The sequence below is a fragment of the Stylophora pistillata genome, chromosome 7 (genome assembly GCF_964205215.1).
Source record: "Stylophora pistillata chromosome 7, jaStyPist1.2, whole genome shotgun sequence".
In the NCBI taxonomy this organism is placed as follows: Eukaryota; Metazoa; Cnidaria; class Anthozoa; order Scleractinia; family Pocilloporidae; genus Stylophora; species Stylophora pistillata.
The window spans coordinates 24,788,887-24,814,964 of NC_142525.1; the positions used below are offsets into that span (position 1 = coordinate 24,788,887).

At 39.3% G+C, this 26,078-nt stretch overlaps 1 protein-coding gene across 1 annotated transcript; it reads left to right on the forward strand.

Annotated features, from left to right (window-relative positions):
• The first annotated feature begins 1,034 nt into the window (after nt 1-1,034).
• LOC111341392 (multidrug resistance-associated protein 1) lies at nt 1,035-24,079 on the forward strand. The gene is made up of 28 exons (XM_088728255.1): nt 1,035-1,129; nt 3,484-3,778; nt 4,643-4,751; nt 5,241-5,302; nt 5,828-5,959; nt 6,364-6,618; nt 7,777-7,963; nt 8,624-8,878; nt 9,244-9,309; nt 9,955-10,092; nt 10,635-10,775; nt 11,830-11,917; nt 12,586-12,658; nt 13,158-13,284; nt 13,740-13,916; nt 14,788-14,955; nt 15,051-15,134; nt 15,740-15,830; nt 16,264-16,541; nt 16,876-17,388; nt 17,823-18,022; nt 18,357-18,483; nt 19,696-19,797; nt 20,217-20,363; nt 20,785-20,943; nt 21,332-21,498; nt 22,105-22,299; nt 23,022-24,079. Exons 2-28 carry the CDS (start codon nt 3,513-3,515, stop codon nt 23,128-23,130), a joined length of 4,416 nt encoding a protein of 1,471 aa, XP_088584381.1. The 5' UTR covers nt 1,035-1,129; nt 3,484-3,512; the 3' UTR covers nt 23,131-24,079.
• Nucleotides 24,080-26,078: the final 1,999 nt, after the last annotated feature.

Consider the following 26,078-nt stretch of genomic DNA (forward strand, 5'->3'; position numbering starts at 1 on the left):
AAGGCCTCATGCCCTCGATCACCTGAAATGCATCGCAACAGTGATACTTCTCAAGCTCATTCATTACTCATAGAGTGATCATTCAACTGGCCTAAGAGGGGCCAGTTTCGCCCACTTGGATGTGATTTGAAACACCGAAATGAGGAGTTACCCATGAGCTTCGTGCAATACCAAACCCTCTAAGTTTGATAAAAGCACCAAAATCAAGTGAAAACACTTCTTAATTTGAATATCAATAACATGTATTTGAATGAGACGGTGAAACTTGACAAAAACGAGTCACCCTCACAATGCCTCTTACCATAAAAGGAGTGTGATTTGGCATGTGCATTGACTCTGGTAAACCATGGTCATTTTGTTGTGGCACCTGCAATGGACGCTGGTATTACTGATTCAGGAGTACTCTAGTGATGAAATCCGGTAGCCACGGGTCCGGCAGCACTTGCGATGCCAGCATGACCGTGAGTGGGGATGGTAAGAGTTGAATTAATTTTGTTCTTTTTAATGTATGTTTTTTTGTTGTTGTTTATTTGTTTTTCCTCAAAAAAAAAAAAAAAAAAGTAGAAAGAACCGTCGATATTTTTCTTATGGCTATGTTTTATAACTGTGAAATGTTCAGCAAGCAACCGTGGACGATAATCCTACTCTTGTACGTTGGATCAGCAGTGATCTAATCGGCCCAAAATAACGAATATAAATATAGAGCAAGACCGATACAACGTCATAAGTTTTAAAACGCCGAGCACTATATTTCGGCTGGCCAAACCAGCCTTCTTTAGGTGCAGTGGGCTGGTTTGGCCAGCCGAAATATAGTGCTCCGTTTTAAAACTTATCAACATTGTATCGGTCTTGCCTCTATATTTATATATGTTTTATACGATTTTTCTATTTTTGATACAACCATTTAAATGGGTTTTGTTTGTGACAGCGAAAACTGATCGCTTTACCACCCCTCTCACCCCACCCTCTCCTCCCCTTCCCTTACCAAGTAAGAGTATTCCCGCCAAGTTCTAGAACCCAGTCTTTTTACTCTCGTTCAAAACAGTACACTCCTTCGCTAGGCCCCTTCGTCGTCTTTGACCAGTGTGTTGAGGTTTGCTGTGTCTGAACAGCAACAGGGAGAAAACAGGTTAGTATAATCCGCTATAATCTGCAATGCATTTAACTTAGGACGATTTTGAAAGAGTCAGAAAATTATTTATTTGAGGGCAACAAGGAGAGGCTTTTCGGCAGGGAGTCTGCACATGGACGCTCGCTCTAGTAGTATCGAACTCATTCGTTTGGCGCACATTTTTCCATTTTTGATCAAATCAAATGACAGATCGCAACCTTGAGTGTTAGCGTAAGAGTATTACTCGAGCGCTTTGATGATTGTGTGGACCATCTGCTTCCAGTACGAATGAAATACATTGAGGTTCAAAGTAAACAAATGAGGGAGCGGATTTGGAAGCTACCTGGCTTGATCTGAGGATGTTCTCGTGCAAGCAATTATTTTTTACTCGTCAGATCTGTTTGCAAATTGCTTCCATACCGGCGATTACAGAATGATAGCGAGTATTATTTAGTCTGATAGAATCGTATCATGATAATCAGTGGAAGTGGAAAAATTTCACGGTGGGAAAAGTTGATTTGCATGATCTCCGAGCCGTTGAACCGCTTTCATGGCGTGACTCATCATTAAATTTAACAACCTAAAATTTCATTTTGCGTTCGCCTTGGGCCTTATCATGGTTCTGTTAATGAGCTAGAGATTGAATTAATTGATTTAATTCGAGTTATATCGTACCACAAGATAAGTGCGAACGGTAGAGAAGTTCGAGCCTTAGTCAAATCTGAGTCACGAGTCATGTTCGAGACAACTCTAACCTTTCCTTTTTTACGGTTAAGTTTTCTCTTTCTGTGTTTTGGTCTGATTTCTATATCAAAATGATGCATTAGAGATTTAAGAACACCTAGGTATAAGCTTTAGACTTTTTTCACGGCCGTTTGTTAATAGAGAACAAAGAGAAACATGACGTGACTAACTCACAGCTGCGTTCAAAGAAGTAAACATTAATTTATCCACGAGTTTTCTTCACAGATTCCGACCTCTTTTAATTGCACGCACCTCAGGCACCGTCCAAGTTTTATGTCAATGACAATCCGTCTAATCTGACTCGGAGCATTAGAGAAACTCAGTAATTCTTGCACTCGACAGTCATCTGTTACACATCTCATCGAAAAACAGCGCTACAAGCTAACTCATGCTCTCCGCGGTCAAAATTGCGGAGAGAACAGATATCATTGTTCTGTTACATGTTTGTTTCACCATAACGATCATGTCCAACTTTTCTTGTTTTTCTCGTGGAGTGCAGGTTTCACTTGTTTAAAATTTTCGGAGCACCATTAAGGTGTGGAGTCGTTGTTATGTAATGCAGGCTACATGCACAAGGTCAAAAAAGGCGTAGTTAGTCATGAACAGGACCACAAACTAGCTCAGAGATGACTCCAAACAAACACCTGGCGTGTTATTTTATTGATTCAGCCTCGGTCAATAACAAACTAACTCTTGAAATAGCGCGAAACTTTTGGTTGAGCCACCCGCTGATTGAACTTTTTTTACTTCAATGGTGATTGATTTTGTTTCGTTTTGTTTTGTTATGCTTTCATATGACGGTTTCAGTGTTAGGGTATTGTCTAACAAAATTGTTTTATGAAGACAGAAAAAAATGCAGTTCAAACTTGACTCCCGACCTGAAATTGCTCGACTCGTGATGCGATATACGTTACAATCTATCTAGCCTCAATTCTCTCTTGACCATCTTCATTGGGTTTTAATTGCAGGAACTGTATGTCATTATACTTAAGAGTAAAACAAAGATTGACAAAAATTTAATTCGAATTTTAGATTTCGAAATTGTTATAAGCCTGTCAGCCTAAAGATGTAATGCTATTTAATTTTGTTGGGTTTTGTTTTACTTTTTTTTTTTTTTTTTCAGGTTTGCTTTTTTGACTACTACAATACCAGTGTACTGTCCAATGTAATTATTTTCTAGAGAGAAAAAATGCAGTTGACTCTAGCTTGACTTGAGACTCCAAACTTTCTAATACAGTAGCATTACTTAAAAATTAATTCTCTCATGTAGTAAGGGTGTCTTAATTCACACTCATTGATAATACCTCCACCTGAGGGGAAAAAAATCCAAATGTAGCTGGCAATGACAGACCATGCCAGAAGGGGTACAATGTAAAAATACACCTTTTTTCAAGGTTGTCTTCCAGCCTTACCTGTGCTCTTTGTTGTTCATGCAGTCTTTTGGGGTGTTTTCTGGATAAAACACTGATTTTGACTTCACGAGAATGTAAATCAATTGCTTTTTTTCCCCTCTTCAGTCATTTATGATTATAACAAACTCCTTATTAAATAGTTATCTATGTCTTGAATATTTATTTAAATAGGTGTTGGTATTTATTTTAATTGTTTGACATTCTCTGATGTTACAGTGAATGTACAGACTGAGGCTAATGTAACAATGGGGGAAGAAACAAAAAAGGATCTTCTAGTTATAGCAGTGACTGCACATGATCCCAACCAGGAAGATGACCTCAAGGCACAAGAGGCAATGGACACTGCTCCTGATGTCTCAGTACAGCTGTCCATCATGCGAAAGGAGAAGTTTGAAGTTCTTGGAAGGAATGTGGGCTGGTGGCTGTATGTGAAACGTGTTGACAAAGAGGAGAAAGGTTACATTCCCAGCACATGTGTTGTACCACTGAAGGATGATTTAACCCATGAAGAGTAGGTTGAAATCATTACAGTTACTTTTCAAGTGGGCTCTCAAATCTCATGCATTTAGCACAAGACTCACACAAACATTAACTCAACCTAACACTTTCACTATTATTTCTTTTGCCTTTGAGATTTCTGATTTAAACTGTTAATTGGAGATAGCAAACTGCTGTATTAGTGACGTACCCATAAAATTAGATATCTTTCTCTAGAGATCTAATTTACTCCATGTTCCCTTGTACAATCTTGAATCATTTTCAAACACTAGAAATTCTGCATGTGTAGAGCCATCTGTTACACCAATCAGTGGATTTAATGACTTAATTGCATGTGATCATAATTATGCTGACCATATACCTGAGTAACATGAACTCTCTTTAAATGCATTCAGAAAAATATATATACCTATCCTTTTTAAAGGATGTCCCCATATCCTCCCCAGCTAGGTGATTCCCTGTAATATAATGGAATATACAGTAGTACCCTAATACATGAAGCTGCACAGCAACAGAAATTGGGATGGGTTCTGGGTTCTTTGTCAATTTTTTAGTTGTCCTGTGCAGAACAATAAAATTAAATGACCAAAATTTGCACGAGAACCAAAACTCAATGGAAAATAATTTAGATTTCCATATGAAACTCCACATTGCTCTCATATGTTATGTTGAAGTTGGCCCTGTAAGAGATGGTAGAAACATCCAGCCTTCACAAAATTCTTACTAAAAAATTGAATTCATTTTTGAAATCTCCATGGCATGACCATCCTGATTTCTCAATAAGGTCCCTACTGATAAGTACAACCAAAACTTTTACTTCAATATGTTCATCATGGTTTTAGTCTCACTTAATAGTTGGCATGTTTTTTGTGTTTAGGGAAGAAGAGCTCAGCCACAATGTCGAGCTAACTGCAGACCTAATCAATCCAGAGGTTGATTTGAAGTTCTTTCCAGCTACTCCTGTTGACAAAGATGTTACAAATAGGGTAAGTACTCTATCTTATATACAGCCACAGAGATGAACCATTAAAGCTTCTTTCCAAAGTATGCAAAATAATTTCATTTGACATATATATACACAAGAGAACATCTTCTGCTCATGTTGTTTTCCAGTCTCATGATTTTTTTTTAATATCTAAGGGGTATCAATCCCATATAAGCCAGAACATTTCAGATTTTTGACACCTTTTATAGTACTGACTGATTCATGTGGCATTGATCTTATGCACTCACTTTGATTTGCTTTGTTCTGGATGCCATGAGAAGATTTGTCAATACATTGCGACCATTAAATCAGATGAAATGAGTTAGTACAAATCAGAGCTGTGAACCACATCACCATTTCATACTAATTGATATAGGTTTAATTATACACAGGATTGTTTGGCCAAAACAAAAAAAATATCCTTTCCCATGCTTGTTGAAACAGCATGTAACTTTACTAATGCTTGATATATTTTTTCTTCCCCTCTTAGGGTGTTTGTCCAGAACAAAATGCAAACATCTTTTCAAAATTGACATTTTGGTGGCTCAATGGGTGAGTCTAAAGTGTGAAAATGATTTTTTGATAGTTTGAATAATTATGTGCTGTCCACAGTCATTAAAGGGCAGAATTATTGAACATTGGAACATTCTTGTAAAGGTTAGGGGTGGTTCCTTAACTTCACTTGTGAGATGGAGTAATTATTTTTTCCTCCTTATGCCGTTAGTGAGGGGCCTCTGCCAAAGTTCAGCACAGCTTGCTAACATATTAATTTTTATAACAACTTTCTCAACCCATGCGACAAACTTTGCCAAGAAAGGAGCGACTGCTTGTCATTTTACTCTCAATATCTCTCAATGGTGGTCTGAGAGATGACACAGAGACACTGCCAAGTAAAAACATCAGAAGTGGGTAGAAGAGCCAGAGAATAAAACAACTAATAAATGTTCTCAAGAAAACTGTTACAACTCAATGTAATATTTTGCATGAAAAATGGAGGTCTCTTGTTGATAAATATGTGGTGTTATTCAGTGATGTATTTTGATGCCTGTGAGTTCACTCCATGTGATTTTCTTCCAGGTTGATCTATACAGGGTTTAAGAGGCCTCTGGTTGATGAGGATTTGTGGGCATTGGGAAAAGATAACAAGTCTGTAAACATTGTGCCTAAGTTTATGGAGAAGTGGGCCAAGGAAGAAAAACGATGTGCAATGTATGTTAACTATATATAGTACATGTAGCTGAATCCTTGCTGGATGAAATTAACAGTGATTTCATGAGTGACTGGGATGGATAATTATGAGATGACAAAAAGCCAACAAGGCTGTTAATGCCAAGTCAGAACCAATCTAGTATCCAACAAGTGCGAGTGGAGCAATTTGTTTTATGGATTAAGTTTCATTAAATCCCAAATGTTTCAGTGCCCTCAGAACAATCCTGCCAAAAGACCAAAGGACTTTTATTTATCTATTCTGTTTTCAGTTTTGATTTTGGTGACTATTTTACAATCATACCTTTAAGTCTTTTAACAACCTATGTGGACCATTATATTTAAGCATATCTAAAATGCCTTTTGTGGTATAATTATAGTAACAATCAATATACACAACTTTTCAGTGGGAAGAGATGTCCATTAGAAGATCAGCAAGAGCAAGAGCAAGAGAGGGATAAATTGACAGAAGAAAATGATGAAACTAAAGTTGAATTTGTTCCGAAGAATGATGAGAAGCAGTCAAAGGATAAGAAAACGGACAAAAAGAGACCTTCATTAGTCAGAGCCATGGTTTATCAGTTTGGACCTCAGTTTTTTATCGGAATGATTCTCAAACTTATCTACGATGTTATTCAGTTTGTCCAACCGCAGCTTGTAAAGTGAGTAATTAATCCAGCAGTGTGATGTATAAAGTAACAGGGACTGCAAAGACCATTAATTTTTTAAAGTGGTAGGGCTAAAAAAATCTGGCCAATATAAACAAATGCCGAGGAAGTGTTTGTCACTTATCTTGCACAGCTTTACCAAGCCTTGAACTTGAGGCAAATGTGTGAGAATTAAGACACGTTTTATTACTTTCAAGTCGTAAAATCCATGTTCTGTCCATCTCAACTGGAGCCCTAAAAAATAAATCCCAACAATAAAAGTGGCAGGGGCTATAGCCCTGCCAGCCCCTTTCCCCTCCATGGTCCCTGAGTAATTAATTTTATGTTTGTATCTAGGATAATTTGGTTTTACCAACTTAGTTGAAATTTAGCTTGGCCACCATAGGGAGTTTCTAAGGCTGACCTCTCCAGCATTAGCCCTTTGTTAGAGCAAAATTAATGACACAGGGCTAATACTCCAAACACCAGCCTAAGAGGCTCTTTACGGTGGCCAATAAAAGTTTCAACTGAGTTGGTATAAACAAATTATCTTATGAATTAAACCTCTTTGCCTCTTTTTTGCACATGTTTACATTTAGCTATGTTCATGGTTAGCTAGTTCACACCTTTGGGTTGATTTGAGTTCTTTTCTCCATGTGTCACTTTCCACTGGCTAACAAGCCAACAATCAGTGAACATTCCTCTATTTGTAGGCCCTTGCCAACATTTGTCAGTGAATCCAGAGCATTTCTTTAATTCCTACAAAAATTTTCTGCTTTCATTTTACCGGTGGCTTTCTGCATTGTCTACTTATCAAATCGAAACCGTGTTACTCTTTGTCTAGTTAGTAGTAGATCCCACAAGTAGATGACGTCACAATGTGGTAAGAACAAAAGAGAAGCCTATGAGAACCAGCCGAGCAGAGGCGTGTTACTGATGTTCTTATCATATTTGTCGTCTTTGATCTATTACCGTAGAGACCCACGGCAACACAGTATCTTTTAGTTTTAGACAATAAAAAGGTGAAAAGTTGTTAATGTTGGCGTTGTGTATGTTTCTGTCCTCCAATAGACCATAAATAAGAACCAATGAAAACGCGTGTATAATTCAGCCTATGATATAAATTTAGAGTCAGAGAGGGGATTGTTGATGGAGTTTTATTTTGCGTTTCAGCTTGTTAGTCTCTTATGTGGCAGACAAAACCATTCCTAGCGATGAAAAATGGAAGGGTTACGTGTATGCCTTGTCCATGTTCCTTGTGTCAGTTGTAATGTCACTTATCATCCATCAGTATTGGCAAATTGTTTTTGCCCTCGGCATGAGGATACGAACTGCAATCATAGGAATGGTGTACGCAAAGGTAAATATATGTTTAAAGAACTAATTAACTTACTTGTTTACGGAGGCCTTTCGCTCCTAATGGAGTAATTTAGGTCACCGACGATTTTCCTCCCTTATCTCGTCCTTTTGCTGGGCTAGCCTTTTCAAGTGTAGTCCAGTTGTGGCAGTAAATTATTGGAGAGCAAGTTTTTCGCCAAGACAAGAGCTCTTTTCTGTCCCCCAGCATAGAAGGAAAGTTAAAAATACAATGAAAAAAAGAGAGGATCAAAACGAGATAGAGTAAAGCAACCATAACAAAATGTTAAAAGAACAAAACAAAAAGATTAAAAAAAAGATCAAAAACAAAATTTAAAAAACAATATAAAACACTGTTCAAGAGGAATGCAGTTTGGCATTTGACCTGGATTGTGCACATCAAAAGCAGGACTTCAAGCTCGTCTTTTCTTAAAGTCGCCATTTGGCGAAATAAAGTCCTAAACCGGGGCCACCATGGCAACCGAAGCGATAGCAACTTGGGGCGCTTGTTGTTTGTTGTTTGTTTTTCCGTAATTGGCACCGGTGTGTCGAGATCCTGCGTAATACTATGCAAGCTGACGAAAACTTTTAAAAATCACCCTAAGATTTGACAAAGACTGGTGATGCATGATTTTTTATAACACACTGTCACTTTTTCTTTTAGGCACTAGCACTGAACAGTAAGGCACGAATGGAGTCTACAGCTGGTGAAATGGTAAATCTCATGTCGGTTGATGCCCAGCGGTTGATGGACCTGGTAACTTATTTGAATGTTCTGTGGTCATCGCCCCTTGTGATTGTAATATCGATGTATTTTCTGTTTGACGTGATGGGTCCGTCCACGCTGGCTGGTGTAGGAGTGTTGATTCTCTTGGTACCGTTTAATCTCATTGTGACCAAGTTCGCGCGAAAACTGCAGGTCAGAAAGTTTTGTTTGACTGTTAACTTTGATGTCTTGTAGAGGTTTGACTTTGATGGTTACTTTCACAGGTCAAATTAAATTTTATTGTTAGAAATTATGATCTGATGTTTACAGATAGAACCATTTGTACGGATGACAGCTGGGAGCCAAGGAGTCTTATAGGCTGTAATCTCACTGCAGTTCTTCGTAAAATTGCACCACAACTCGATCCTGTTGCGTCAGTTGAAATGCTATGCGTCCTATTTGTTCTCCCTTTCTCACTCTTTGTTCCTTAATTTTCTTTTGAACGTCCCCGTTGAAGAAATTAAGAGATCTCCCATTTATCACTCCTTCATTACGTGATTTATTCTGATTTTTCATAGGTGAAGCAGATGGAAGCGAAAGACTCGCGTATAAAGATCATTAATGAAATCATCGCTGGGATTAAGGTATTATTAGTTACTTCCATTTTATCACTTCTGTAGTTTCCCTCTTCTACATACTAGTCATTTCACGAAGAAGTTGTTCTAAGCGGTTTCCATATTTATTTACCTCGGGGTGGTCGCACAAGGTCGCAGGAGTTCTTGAACTTTAAAGCACCCTTGCGGATGCCTAATTGTTTTGTTTTTGCTCTTAGTTTGCGTCATGTTACATACGCTCGCAAGACAGCTTTCCCCTCACCCTTCCCCCTACTCCCCCCGCCTCTCGCTAAGTATTGGGTATAATTATGTGGAATCTCCCACTGTTTGGTAGAGTGACGTTGCCGTGGCGGGAGCCATTTACTGGGTTTTCGTGTTTAACCCCATCACCTTAACTCAATTCTTTTGGCTCAACCAACCTTTCAAGCAGTCCCACCACTCTCCAGTTGCACGCTTATCTATTTCAGCTGAAATGTAAAATCCAGTTTTCCGCTTTGTTTGCGTTGGAAGTTGATGAAAAGCCACATCTATTTATCCGCAAAGGAGGTTGAACCGCACAGCCCTTTAATCGATCTCACTCGCGTGGCAGGAATGCCTCATCTTGACCCTCTCTTGATATTAAAAACAGGGACTATTTTAAGACTGAGTGAGGGCTTACTTTCCTTTTAATTCCAGGTTCTAAAGTTGTATGCATGGGAAAAATCGTTCATGAGCAAAGTTTTCAACATTCGTAAAAAGGAGTTGAAACAACTAAAGAATGCTGCTTATTTGAACGCATCGTTTGCCTTTACCTTCACATGTGCTCCATTTATGGTTAGTTCTTAAATATTACTTTGGTGATAAATGTTTTGCAGAGAATGGTTTGACGACGGAAACAGTAGATCTTGCTATGTGATGGTCTGTGGTGAGAATAATCCTGAAAAGAACCATTTTGGGTGGAAGTGACTGCCTGGATACGAATTACCTAAGGGCCTCCCAATGTTCCTCGTGAATTAAGCGCTTGAGAATCAAGGGAAGGCACTTTTTAAATCGCTCGTTTGGTAACCGTTCACGCACTGGGATGTGTTTTCAGCAAAGAAACAAAAAAGCGAGAACTCCGCGATTTTTGTTCACTTTGGTGCGAGCATGTTAAGGATCGGCGGAAATTTCGGCGTCCAATTTGTTACAATTGGATTACAAGCAAAAATGTGTTCCTACCAAGTGGCGCTCCCCTAAAAAGAGTTGATATCGAACGTCTCTCTCGAGGAATACTCCAGCAATAAACAATCTCAAGTTGCGTTTTTACATTTTGCGTTTTTGTGTTTATTTTTTGAACAAAAATACACACTGATTAATATATTTCACTTTCACTCCAGGTTGCCCTTGCGACATTCGCCATCTATGTCCTAACGGGAAATGAGTTGACAGCTAACAAGGCATTTGTTGCTCTGTCATTGTTTAACATCCTAAGATATCCCATTACAATGTTCCCGAATGTCATTATCAGCACGATACAAGTGAGTGTCCGGTGTTACTGAAGACACGCTGATCAATTGTTAGCTTGGCAGTTCAGTAACGCCATCAATAGTTATTATGTGAGTGTCTTATCAGAGAAGGCGGGTCAACATCATAAGCTCACGATCGTTCTCAGAGCCGTCATGTTTGATTTATGAACGGAAGGAAATAGAAGAAGGGGACCAAGAAAGACGATTTTTCTTTCCTGTCCTACTCTTTTCTCTATCTGCTCGTCTATCTTCCTTCGATCTTCCCCTGCAGTTTATAGAAGGCCACTAGTGTGGCAATGTGATAAGGACGCTTGACTTTAATCTGTTGGTTCAAGCCCTTCACCTTGTTACGGGGCTGCGCTTCGTTTGCACGTAAAGAAAACTGGTTTCCCCTCTTAAAAAAAAACAAACTATATTTAATGAATCGACGTGGAGTATTACTACTACTACCCCCCCCCCCCCCCCCCACACTCCCCGGTGCCAATCCATCGCCACTAGTATAAGGAATCATTAATTCATTCGTTCTTATCGGCCCTGAAAAGCGCCATCGGGGAAAGGGTGTGGGTCAATTAAGTATACATATGCTGTATATCAATTAAGTATACAGATACAAGTTGACGGCAGACTTTTCACAGTCTCGAAATTTTCAAGATTTTCAACATGATTTGTGTAACTTCACACTTGTAGCATGAAATACAGTTTTGGTTTCTTTGCTGTTATTTTTTTTTTTTTTTTACAAATGAATAAAGGCTGATAGTTTCTAAAGAAACTGTTTGGGGCTGCGTCGGTGGGGGTAACGAAATAATTTGAATATATCAACAAAGTTGAAATGGTAAATTGGCCACCGTTACGATTATAAAAGCTGACGTTTCGAGCGTTAGCCCTTCGTCGGAGCGAATGACGAAGGGCTAACGCTCGAAACGTCAGCTTTTATAATCGTAACGGTGGCCAATTTACCATTTTAGCTTTGTTGATATATTCAAATTATTATTATTTTTTTAATTGTGTTAGCTGCTTTTTTTCCTTTCTTATTTATTTGATAGCTTACGGCTCTCTTTCTCCGTAGGGAAAGGTGTCTGTTGACAGGCTAACACACTTTCTCAATCTTGAAGAGCTGGATTCAACCAATGTAGAAAAGACAATGCCTGAGCACAGTAAGTCCACTTTAACCATTTAAACTCGCGTTAGTGACCAAGACAGAATTTCTCCTTGCATTGTCAATACGATATAAAGCAGACAAGTGATGAGAGTAAAGAAAACTATCAATTAGGGGGTAATTAGTTGATCCAATAGCAAATTCCTCAGAGTAACATCATAAGAATTGTACGGCAGTCAGTAAGGAGAATTACTAGTTTATTAAAAGTGAGACTTTTCGCGTCTCTATTTTATTTGATTTTGAGTGTATTCTTAACCTGGGAACAAATCAAATCACAAATTACTTTGTGAAAATGCGTAAAATAAGAACGTTTGTATCACGGCTCGCTAAAACAGTGCCTCCATCGGGTCAACTTCAGTTTCTGAGCAATTGTGCGCCCACCCCTCTCCTAACCTAAAGTCAAGTGATAGCAAATTACAGTTGATGTTAGGCTGGGGGAGGGGTGGGTGTGCAGTTTTTCAGATACTGACACCGGTTCCCTCTATCTCAACGTCTAGATTCTCGGTGCCTTTAAAAAGTAAACTCACTGTTTTTTTTTTATTTCTGATTGTGTCTTTTTGTTTGTTTTGTTTGTTTTTCAAAAGTCAACCTTCTCTCCCAGCCCAGCCCTATAGGGCTTAAAGGAAATTCGGAAAGTAAAACTATTTTTGTTGTCTTTATTTATAGTTAGTTCTCAAGCAATTCATGTTGAAGAAGGCAGTTTTGGTTGGGATAAAGATGAAACTCCTTTCTTATCAAAGTAAGTACTGAAACAAAGCAAAGACATACAGTCGGTGAAAATCGACACCAGTCAGTGACTAGTTGTCAGTTTTGCTTTGCAGCAATAGCACGAAGGTCTGAAGTACGAGCATTAACAAAAAATCTTTAACTAACACCGTTTTCGCAGAGCTCGAAACTTACAGTAGCCCACTAGCCACAGACTAGTAGAAATTCGGTTTTGGCAAGTGGTTTTCGATTTCCACTAGCCAGTTTCGCCAGTAAACAAACTGAAATTGTTGTACCATCTAAGATTTCACCAGCCAGTTGGCTAGTAAGTTGAAAAGTGAGTGTCGAGCCCTGTTTTCGGCTACATACAAAACTTAAAACATTACTTCCCAGAAAATTCCATATAATTCTCTTGTTATTTTTATAGCCTATTTGAATCCTAAATTTCTCTACCGTAGCGTTTGGCTTACCCTCATTTCCCTATTTTATTTTTATTACTTTTCATAACTTTTCCTTTCATCACACCCACCTAGCATCAATATCAACATTCCCAGCGGTTCACTCGTAGCTGTTGTTGGTCACGTGGGGTGTGGTAAAACTACTTTGCTCTCCGCTCTCCTTGGTGAGACAGAAAAGTTATCCGGAAAAGTGTATGTCAAGGTAAGTATTTGCGACCTCGTTAGTTTGTTATTGTTATTTTTTTATTGTTATTATTATTTTTCTTTTTGCTTATTTTTTCTTTATTCGCTTGTCTCTTTGTTTTTGTTTGTGGTAGCCATCGCCATTGTGGTTGTTGTTTATTTCGTGTTAGGTGTGTTCTTTATCAACTAAGCTCACACTGATCTTATCTTAGCAATCTGGGCTAATGCGGCGCCAAAAGCCTCCTTTTCTTTGACGTAAGAATCGTTGGGCAGAGTTAGAGCAAATACAGTACGTACAGTACGTCGCTTAACACGTGCGTTTAGTCGAAAGGAAAATAGCAACCAGTGTTGCGCATGCTCAGTATGGAAACTCACTGACTCATCGCTAATCTTTCTGTTAACTATGATAAGACAGGAATTAAAAATCATTTAATGCGGTGCAAGTTGAAGACTAATTCTTGAATTTGTTTCCAGGGCTCTGTGGCATATGTTCCTCAGCAGGCCTGGATACAAAATGCAACACTGAGAGACAACATCCTTTTTGGACGAAGTTTTGATCCTAAACGTTATTGCAAAACCATCAGTACTTGCGCTTTGAGGACCGACCTGGATATTTTACCCGGGGGAGACATGACGGAGATTGGGGAAAAGGTACGTTGCTTGCAGCAGTTATGTATACTTTGCAGTTGCGCTGACTGTTTTGCGTTATTGACGTTATTGAATCGACTGACCTGTGCCGAGAGGACCAACGAACCAGAATTCCGAGAATATAGCGGAAATACAATGCGTGAACCTAATTGCCACACACATTTTTATCACGCTTTATGCCTATGGCGTTGTCAGTTATTAATTTTGAGAGTGCTTTATTTACATACGTTCGAGTAGTAATCGAGGTTACTTGCACCCTTGTTTTGATCTAAATAATTGTTTAAACTGACAGCACAAAAATAAGTTTTACTTATCACATTGAGCAGCGTGCAGCAACCGTGACGAAAAAAATAACGTTCACGCTAAAATCCTATTGAAAAGAAACCGACAACCTCACGAATCAGCGAACTGTCGAGCAGTGGAACTAACGCACCGATTGCCCCGAATCGATCTGACGGCCTACTGAACCAAATTATCAACCAGGTGATTAACGGCTTGCATCGCTTCAGTCAACCATGTTGACTCGATTTTTCGAGACAACTTGAAGTGTAGTTCCAAAAGTGACTAGGCCTGTTTATTCGAAAGATGGACAACGCTATCTACTGAGTAGATTTTCAAAACTCATCCGCTGAATAGCGATTTATCTGTTTGTTAGCTTAATCTGCCATTTTAACGAAAAGGGGCCAGATCTACATGTAGATACGGTTAATTGCTTGTTCAAGTTACAGAAACTGCAACAAAGGCAGTGGCGCAGGGTTGGACGGATGGACTTGTCATTTCTTGTTTTTTACATTCGTTGCATGGGCAAATGCTTTTGAGACTGAAAACTGTGGATGTGATTACTTTTGGAAATTTACCCTCTGTTTGTTTTTAGGGTATAAATCTGAGTGGAGGACAAAAACAACGTATCAGTCTTGCACGTTCTGTGTATTTTGATGCTGATGTTTACTTGTTGGATGATCCACTTAGTGCTGTGGACTCACATGTTGGAAAACACATATTTGATAAAGTTATCGGACCAAGGGGGAAACTCAGAAAGAAGGTACAGCTAAAGAGCATCTCTAAATTTTCAACTACTGGAGCTTTTCCGGTATCTTCTCTTAATGTAAAAGTCAAGTGCAATTTTATTCTCCTTAGACTCGCGTCTTTGTTACCCATGGAGTTGGCTTTCTTCCTCAAGTGGATCAAATCATTGTTTTGCAAGATGGAAGAATATCTGAGGTACGTTTTCTTAAGCTTTAGAGTAAACTTTGATTCCTTTAAGGTAGTCGGTAGCTTTACGATAGTGACTCAAGTTTGAACTAAAGTTGCGCTGTAGTCGAAGAAGTTTGTTGTTCAGAAGCATGTTGTCTTTTCGCATGAAGCTTCAAAATGTCATCTTGATCGAGACGAAACGTAAAAAAAAACTGACTTTACTTACCGTTCGTTTATTCAGTTTGCGCACCTATGTAAGATTTTTGATACGCTGTTACACTTGAAATTAGGTAATTTGGTTTTATCAACTAGGTTGATAAAACCAAATTACCTTGTTACCGCCAACGACACGGTACCACAGTTTCTCTAGAAACTAACTCCCTTTATACACTTGAAATTAGACCGACGCACGGGGGTACGCACAGGGGTACGCACGGGGGTACGGTGACTTCGCAGCCAAATATTCTCGGTTTACTGCGTATCTTACGGACGGAAGGACTGACACCAGGTGGCACGGTGACTCCGCAGTCAAAATTAAAAGTGTCCCATGTAGAGCATTACAAGCCCAGTGTAAAACAATTGCGCAGATCATATGCTCTCTACCAATTAAGATAGATTTTCCTTTTGGTCAGGTTGGAACGTATTCAGAACTTCTTGCGAACGAGGGAGCCTTTTCTGAGTTTCTGAACACATTTGCTGCTGAACAGAATGTGGAGGAGGATGGTAGGTAGCGGTCAATATCTTAAGGGAATAAAGGCTGATAGTTTCTAAAGAAACTGTTGGGGGCTGCGTCGGTGGGGGTAACGAAATAACTTGAATTATCAACAAAGTTGAAATATTCAACTTCGCTCCGACGAAGGGCTAGCACTCGAAACGTCAGCTTTTATAATCGTAACGGTGGCCAATTTACCATTTCAACTTTGTTGATATATTCAAAATATCTTAAGGGTATTTATTGTTCGAACGATATTTCAAGAGCACGAGGTAACGACCGTCAAATAGGACGGAAAGCAGCTTCATGAGGTTAAGAGTTTAAATCTTAATTTAAATCCTGATGTGACGAGTAGCATCGTAAAGAAACCATCCAAAAGGAACTGCTTGAAAATTGATCATGTCGTTGCCTTACGGGTTCTTTGTAACCTTTTTTCAATGGCAGAGACACAACACAGGATTGAACCAACGATAAAAGAAGTTCCAGAAGACACAGATGGAATAGATGTCAGGTTTCAACGCTCAGGCAGTCATTTGGAGAGGCAGGATAGTCGCTTGGAGCGAATGGACAGTCAGATGGAAGCCCCAGTTTTCCGAAGGAAGCGAGCAGATAGCTTGTCTGTGGTAACCGTTGACACGGCCGATTTGGATTGTACGTTCACTAGACCCGATGAAGAGAGAGAAGACAAGATTATCGAAGAAGAAAAATCCGAAACTGGACGGGTATTTTTCAATTTATTATTCGCTACTTTGCTTTTATTGACCGTGATCTACGACGAAAATGCACGATGCACCATTTAAACAATGTCTGATTTCCAAACGATCGCGTTTCTCGAGGACCACGAAGGTGACGTTAAACATGACTGAAACAAAACAAAACGAATCAGAAAAAAGTAACAAAGAAATAAAAGCTAACATACAAACGTACGTAGAGAAAGAATGGCCGAACTTTGGGGGTAGTTTCTCTCTTTTTAAATTACTTTTATTACACCGCGAGAAAGCTGTTTTATAAGGTTTTTGGATAATTGGTTAAAATGTTTTTTTTCTATAATTGCAGGTCAAATTTGCAGTGTTCTGGACCTACGCAAAATCAGTCAAAGTCTACTTGGCAGTCAGCATACTGTTCTTCGTATTCCTTGCAGAAGCTGCCTCAGTTTCTTCTGGAATTTGGCTGGCCCGCTGGAGTTCAACCAACGTCACTTCAGACAAAGAGCGTGACATGTACCTAGGAGTTTATGGCGGTCTTGGCTTTTTGCAAGCTACTAGCACACTCGTTTCATCCCTAGCCCTGGCTGTTGGATCGAAAATTGCGTCACGCTATCTGCATCAGACTCTTCTTGAGAATGTCTTACACTCCCCCATGTCGTTTTTTGAGACCACTCCCCTGGGGAGGATCGTGAACCGCTTCTCCAAGGATATCAGCACAATCGATGACAAGGTTCCCATGACTCTGATTATGTTCTTGCGAACGTTCTGTGGTGTTCTGGGAACCATTGTTGCCATTAGCTTTGCGACTCCAATATTTCTGGTTGTAATTCTGCCCCTTGGTCTTGTCTACTTTTTTGTTCAGGTAAAAAGTTTACGTTGAAAGAATTATTAACTCTTTCTATAGAGCGCTTTTTGATTGGGTATGGTAAAACTCAAACCAAAGTAATCACAACGGCCGATCAAAAGAAAGGGAAACATAGTTCTACATTTGATTGGTTGAGAAGAGTTGTACGAGTTTTATGGTCCAATCACAGCGCGAAGTAAGGGATAATCAATGCAATCTAGTATAAATTTCGACCCTCAGTTGAAAGTTTCTCTACTCGTTGATAGTTACAACATACAGTTGGTGGCTAAACCAGCCATGTGCGTCTCTTATTTGATATCACAAATCTGACATGCGTTAAACAAATAATATCGAAGTTGCAATGACTTATAATGGGGCATTTTCGATACGTTAAAATTCAAACTGTAAGTTCAAATCTTGTTTTTGACATGTGTTATCCCTTTATTTTACAGAGAGTATATGTGGCCAGTTCACGACAGCTTAAGAGAATCGAGTCCGTAACTCGGTCACCAATCTACAATAACTTCTTTGAGTCAATCAACGGAGCCAGCACCATCCGTGCATTTGCTCAACAACAGCGCTTAGTCCGGGAAAACTACCACAGAGTTGACGAAAATCATGTGGCTTATTACCCAGGAGTTACAGCCAACAGGTAAATTCTCTATTGCCCGTATGAGTCCTTACTTATTTTTTCCCCACTCAACGATATGTCCATTCAAGAATAAAGAGGGTAAGGTGAGTTTCTAAAGGAACTGTGGTACTGCGATAGATGGCGGATATAAGAAGGTAATTGGTGTATCAACTGACTTCATAATGTAAATTAGCCACCGTTTAGTGTAACTAAAGCTGATGTCCCGACCCTTAACGCTTCGTCCTTCGCTCTGAGGTAGGGCTAACGCTTGAAACGTCAGCCAAAGAAACTCTTTATGGTGCCGAATTTACATTATCAAATCAGTTGATAACACCAAATTGATATATTCATTCAGGTGGCTTGCCCTGCGTCTGGAGTTCCTTGGAAATCTGATCATTCTATTTGCCGGGCTGTTCTCTGTCATTAGTCGTGACTCGATAGAAAGTGGCCTTGTGGGATTGTCCATCACGTATGCTTTGCAGGTTGGTTTATTTTGTTTCTTCTTCTTCCTCTCCTTTTTCTTTTACTTTTTCTTGTCCTTTTTCTTCTCTTTTAATTTTGAAGGGACGCAAGAGGAGGCTAGCGAAGGCCTGTTTTTGTTTCCTTCTGTTTTTCTTTTGTTTTTCATTTGTGTTTTGATTTTGTTTTTTGATTTTTTTTAATTGTTTTGGTTTTTTTGGTTCTTTTGGTTTTTTTTTTTTTTTTTTTTTTTTTTTTTTGGGAGGGGGGGGGGGGGGAGGCAAAGTTCTGCCAGTAAACCAGCGTGTGGTTACAATTAAGTTTTTCTAATAAATCATAACCCTTACAATTTTCTCAAATGTGATTGATGCATAAGCTGGTTTATTTTTCACTAATTATTCTGTAGAGTTGTAATCATACTAAGTCCCCTCAGCTAAATTCGCCAATCGTAGAATTAATCACAGCAACAATAGCAAGAACCGCTTATCCTAAGAAACTGGGGAACTTCCAAAATAGAGAAATTTATTTCTTCAGACATTATCTCTTCAGACACATTTTCCTTTTTTATATATCTTCTTTTTTCTTTTTTTCTTTTTTTTTTTTTCGGAAATTGTTATGGCAATGATGAATCAGTAGCAGTACTTCGTGTCGTCCGATTAGGTCTGGAATCATACTGTGATTAGGGACCTTAAGCAACCACGACGGAAACGGCAACGAGGACGTGGAAAGACAAGAGGTCTAATTGGCAGAACAATAGCTCAGCACGTGCGTTTTAAAACTTTGTACATTTCCTAGCCGTCCTCTGCAAAACAACAACGTGAAGTCGCCAAAATTTGCGTCGTCTGCGAACCGAAACCGCGACGGCAAATTGTTTTAATTTCCATTTGGAACTCAACGCTACTTTTATACGTCATGCTGAAGTTGAGCTGTGGCGCCATATGAGACAGTAAGCTCCTGCAGCCATGTTTGAAATTCTAACTAAGAGTAGAAATTCATTTTTTGATCGGAGTCTTCCTTGGCGTTGCCATCCTGACTGCTTAAGGTCCCTATTGACAAATCAGATCCCCCTGCTTTGCAGTCGTCCGATGTTGTCAATCGCTGATATCATTACGAACCAAATTAGACTGCACCCGGTGTCCTATTATCATTATGAATAAATAAAATGAGTGCAAAAAAAATAAACAGATAAGTCTTAAGAGTTTGCTCGAACTTATTTTGCGTGTTTGTTATTAAAGATTACTAACACCCTGAACTGGATGGTGCGAATGAGCAGTGAGCTTGAAACTAATATTGTGTCTGTCGAGCGGGTCAAGGAATATTCAGAAGCGCCAACTGAGGTATTGTAAAACAAACAGTAGTAAGTTAAAATAACACGACGAACTCTTCATAATAGCGATCGGATGTGATGATTCTTCTTGTACAACGCCTGTCTTGTTCGTTTTCGCACTTTTCGTTCTTCATTGTTTTAACGGTCTGGAGAAGGAAGTGAGGAAAAGGAAGTTTCGTCCTCAGTAACGCTAGTTTTCGTACAATTCAAGATGAATAGGAAAGATCCCAATCAAATAAACAAAAGGAAACATTTTGTGCCTTCCAAATACTGAGTTTTTTTCTTTCCTCTCCTCTTTTGAATTTTTTTAGGAAAGAAATTTGGTTTCTTTGTTCTCTCATTCGTCATGATTAGTTAAAAAATGTTGACTATGAGTATGTTACAAGAAAGCATGCTTTTGTAAACGACATCTGGGGTTGTTTAATACAGGCTGACTGGATTATCCCAGACAACCGGCCCCCAGATGACTGGCCTGATGCTGGAAACATTGTCGTTGAGGACTTTGACTTGAAATACAGAGAAGGATTACCTCTGGTATTAAAACAGATCAACTGCGATATTAAACCAGGAGAAAAGGTATTTCATTCTACGTATTCCTTACTTCATTACTTTTTCGAAGGAGAAGCACAGTTTGTCTTTACTGACCCATTGTGGTCAATTTCTTTTAGGATAATTTGGTTTTATCAACTGACTTAATAATGTAAACTGGCAGTCTGCAGCTTTTCTTTACGTGTAGGCAGTTCAGGGAGCCGCAAAACTTTGGAAAAAATTATCTTTCAAATCGGCACTCTTAATCACCATTGTATCAGCGAACGCTTTTCATTGAACTAATTTGTTCTTGTTTTCACGTCACCATGTTCCACTGAAAGCGTAGCTCCATTTTTGCTGGTTGTGAAACAAATGTAACTGACATTTCCTCTGTTCGCTCCGACCACCACCGACACAGCACCACAGTTTGTTTAGAAATTTGTCACCATTATCAAAAATTCTTTTTTAGATTGGTATCGTGGGTCGCACGGGAGCTGGCAAGTCAACTCTTACCTTAGCACTGTTTCGTATTCTGGAGAGAGCTGGTGGACGGATTCTTATTGATGGAATTGATATCTCCAAGATTGGACTGCAGGATTTGCGGTCACGACTCACCATCATCCCCCAAGTAATGAAGCGCATCTTAAGAATTGAAACGTAGAGAGAGTTTGAATGATCAATGTTTATAATGCTCTTGGCCTACTACAAAACGAATCGGAAGATATAACTCAAAATCATCCCGTCTGTATTTTTGGGTACAGCATGAGGGCTGAGTTTACAGCCCGTGTTTGGTCACTTTTACATATTAACTGCAAAAAGTTTCTGATATCTATTTAACCCCCCGTATACTGCAAAAAGCACGTAATCTATGATTCCAGTCTTTCCTACACTGAAAGCAGCCCTAAAGAGTATTGAGGGGAACAAGAAAAACGCATTCCAATTTGAAATTTACATCTATATTTGCATTGACGCGGACTATTAACAGTCGCACTGTCTGCTTTCGTTTTTGTGCTAAGGATCCCGTGTTGTTTTCCGGGACTCTTCGTCTAAACCTGGATCCATTTGACAGCCACACGGACGAAGAATTGTGGAAAATCCTCGAATTGAGCCATTTGAAGAACTTCGTCTCGGGCTTGGAAGAAGGGCTTCTCTATCCTGTCAGTGAGGAAGGAAGTAACCTAAGGTAGAACAGAGATATATTTACAGCAGCATCACCATGATAAGGTTTTCCGAGGGAATGTTAATGAAGAAAAAATATTAGGTTTTTCCTACTTTTAAAACAGATAAACACAAATAGGGCTAAAATTTGATTTCGCGGTTGCCTCGGCTACCCGGCGAGCAGAACCCATTATTAGCGCAGGACACGCGTTTCTCCACCGGCGAGAAGATTGGAGACGAGTCGGGAGAGGTTTGGCGGGGGTCTGGTACAAATGATTATTAGTGCCAGACCACTAGTAGACCTCTCGCCGGTTCGTTAGACTCAAAAACGCACACTTTCTCGTGGGCTAAGAAACGTTCGTGTCGCAGCGCTAATAATGAAGGGCCTGCCAGCACCCTATGCCTCGACAAATGTCATCGAGAACTTTTTTCTTGCTGATATACACGGCGAACAATTTTGGATGACCAACGCACTTGCCAGGGGGCACTTGGTGGTGTGAATGTGGTTTTATCGAAGGAGATGTCTGTCTGCATGTCTCGTTCGCGTTTGTGTCGACTTTTTCTCTCAGCTTTGGTCCTTTAATGCCACTGAAGTATAATCTGCATCTTTACTCTTTGATGCTTTTAACAGTGTTGGTCAACGGCAGTTGGTGTGTTTAGCACGTGCCCTGCTTCGTAAAAGCAAAGTTCTGGTCTTGGACGAAGCCACGGCTGCAGTGGACTTGGAAACTGATGACCTCATTCAGCAAACGATTAGGCGTGAGTTCGCTGACCGTACAGTGTTCACCATTGCTCACAGGCTCAACACCATTATGGATTATACCAGGTTTGTAATACTCATGAGGTAACAGGAACATAAGATTGATGTTTCCTCAGTTTTCGTTTGCTATGTTTTTAAGTTTTATCATATAAGGGACAAAATTACTGAATTGTGATTGGTCAGGACAGAGGGCATTTTTTCTTAATTTTTTGTAATTGCCCCGGGCAAAATTACTTGAAAATGATTGGCTGAAAATCGCTTAGCAACGGCTGCCAAGGTAAAGAAATTTCTGTTAGTTTTGTAACAATGGCGTCCCGTTTTGCGCGAGATCAGTAAGAAAACATTTTTCCCCTTATATTTTAAACAAGTAATCACATGGTTCCTCGTAAAATTAAGGAATGATATCACTTGTGTTTTCGGAAGTTGCCGAAATTGCCCTCGTCGCTGCGCGACACGGGCAATTTCAGCAACTTCCGTAAACACGCGTGATATTAATCCTTAATTTTACACGGCCCCATGCGATTACCTATGTATATCAGCATAAGAATTGCCTCAGGTCCATGTTTCACAATGGTTATGTGTGCTTCCTGTGCTTGTACCTATGGCCGCATCCCTCACGCAAACTAGCTTCGAGGGACATTACTGTTAGCTCGAGAGCCTGTTGTGGCGCACCAAACACAATAGAACCCTCCTATGGCAAAGTGTCCTGCCTCTTAATAAAGCTTTCACGTTTTCTGCCATACACAAAGGTGGTGATCCTGAATTAGTGCTCATCTATTTCTTTTTAGGATCATGGTTCTGGATAAAGGTTTCGTGGTGGAGTTTGACAGTCCTGAAAACCTCTTGGCCATGGGGGGCATATTTTATTCCATGGCACAAGACGCTGGACTAGCTTAATTTTTTTCCTATTGTAAGCCTTCTTAGGAGTAGTTAGTAGTAGTAAATGTTTTCGGCGAAATTAATGTTCAAAGCAAGCCTCTAGTGACAAGAACGTCCACAGAGAAGCCCAGCCTTTAGAAGTTCGCCTAAGTAAGAATTTTTTTTGCATTTCGCACCTCGCCTCGCTTTTGGATTTGTAGTTCAAGCTCGTAGTATGTAACGATTGCAATTTAAGTTTAAGCAAACGCGGCCACATGGGAGCGCTAAGGCTATAATGTACTGCGAGGTATGATGAGTAAGCCTTTAAGTTAAGCATATGATACTTGATCCCGAAATTCATTTTTTTTTTTTAACTTTAGTACTTTGTCTGCACATTGCAAGATAAGGATTCTGCCAACTGAAGATCTTCTGCAATCTTTGGCAAGGAGGCTTGAGCCATTCTGTGCTCGATTTGAGAAAACAGCATCCGTTTATGTATAATTTAATGTTTAAATGGTTTCTTTGGCTGTTCTAATAGACAACACCCATTTACCCAGTCATCAGTGAAATGTCCCGAGTTTCTCGCTACCCCTGAAATGTTGTACAAAGGCCATTTTTCTTCCAAATTTCTCCTCTTATTTTGAAAGGAAAAGATAACGTTTTACTTTCTCATAGTTCCAAACTTACTCTCTTTACCCAGTTTTTTCGGTACATTACGAATGCCTTCACATTTTCATACATATGATTTAATCTCCAAATGGGTTAAAAATCCTTTGAGGTAACTAAAAGCGAGGTCATATAGATAGATTTTTACTGAACCTATGGTAGACTCGTGTTTAGTTAGATAGTCAGCTTTTTGGAAGGATATATTGTAGCCTCTTTTTCCGTGTTGTGAAAAGTTTTTATTCAGACTCAATTTGCACTGTCGGAGATGTAGCTAGATGAATAAAAACAACAAGCATTGCTTGTGAACAACTTTCTGCTCTTATTAAGGACTGGGAACATTTACGCGTCTCTTAATCCCTCACTCTGAAATTTATCAGCCAAGATTAACCTGCTTGGTAGTGTTTGTGTCACTTATTAACCTACTTGATAGTGTTTGTGTCACTTATTAACTTCGTAGATTTGTTATTCCTTCATTCATTCTTTAACTTGTTTCGTAATCTTTCATTTATGTTAGAGCTTACTGCTTTAAAGCCAGTAAAGCTCTCTGTCAACGAGTGTGTAAGTAAGTAAGTAAGTAAGTAAGTGACTAAATAAGACCACATCAATTAAGACCTCAAGAACCGCGCCGGTGACACTTGGTTCTCTCTTGCATAGGCCTGCCAATTTATAAATAAAATGAATAAATAAATAAATAAATAAAAGGTCTGCCAATTTAGCCGATGCAGACTTTCCCGCACTCACAGGGAATCCTAGAGACAACGCCCGTGAGCAAGATGAAGCGAATCTTGTGTTCCGATTGACTACCCGGGCGGGCAAGATGAGCCCATCTTACCCGCTCGGGATTGCCCGCAATGATCCCGCGCATGAAAAAAAAGAATAGAATTAGAACTACGTTCGTAATTCTTGGACAATTTCGGCGATGGAAACGCAAAAAGCGGCAGAAGATAGCCAAAACAAAGAAAACAGAAACGACTCTCGTGAGTTTGTTGCGCTACAAACACATTTGGCTTTCTTTCCTGGCTCTCGAAGTAAACAAGTCATTCTTAATTCTCAATAAAGCGAAATCTTTTTGCAATATAATAAATCCTTTATCAGCCAAGCTTTTCCGGTCAAGATGGCTCGTTCTTTTTTCGCATTTTTATAGACCTGGACTTCGTCTCGGTCCATAAAAATGCAGAAAAAGAACGCGGCCAATATCCAGCCATCTTAACCTCGCGCTTGGTTAATAACGCATCCGTATTATACAAGGTAATTAGCTCTGGCCTGAGAGCAGAAAACTCCGTGATCACAGCCGGCAACTAGTAATGAGAATTATCTAACGAAAACAGCGCGATTGCATTGCTAACGAGAAATAACTAGCTACCAGCGCTGCGTAATTCTTACATTGCCACGCAAAAGCGCGACTTTAAATTGTATAGAAATAGAACAAAGTAGGAAGGAAAACAATATAAAATCATCTCGCAGTTTCCTGACAATAAAATGATTTTACATTCTCTTGTAAACTGCAACTATTAAACGAGACAAAGCAGCCTGTAATTTAGTTTGTCAATTTGTTTCTAACACGCCCTGTCTTTCAATCGCCTTCGCTGAACCACACGGTGTGTAGCATTACTGAGAATCAAACTAAAAGGCACTCCGTAAAGACAGTCGCCCACTACTTGAAATGTCGACTACAGGACTGCCATTTTTATTATTATAAGATTATTCATGTTTCCCACACTGCAAACAGATAAAAAGGGATTTTTAAGTTCCAGTCATTCGAGTGCCGCTTTGGTTTGCGATTCAAATACTTCTAATCAGTAAGAAGTAAAATTTTACCACATCAGCACTTCCCCTACTTATTTTTCCTACAGCATTATTCCATTCATTTATAAGTGTTAGTTAACCTATATTACAAATGTAATTACTCTTTGGATGTTCTACAGAATATACGTCCATTTTTTTTTCAAACCCTTTATGTGACATTGATCTGAAGGCTTTAGACCATCTACATTTACAGCTTCCTTAATTGATTAGTTCACACGCGTTATATTCAAAATGACATTTTTGCTAAAGAACTTTGAGTGATCAATATAAGTTAATCACTTTCAATTAATGTGCAGTTTCTGCTTACTTTAAACGTTTTACAGGAATCAAATTGAATAAAAGTGCTGTAAGGACATGAATTGACTGGCCAGGGAAGTTCTGAGCAGACCCATGAAGCCAATTATCTGTATTGTTGTATAGAACCCTCACGAGGTGTGAATTTTCGCACGGATTATTTAACACCTCATCTACACATTTTTCTGCACCTTTCAGGAAACGGATCGATATCATTACTG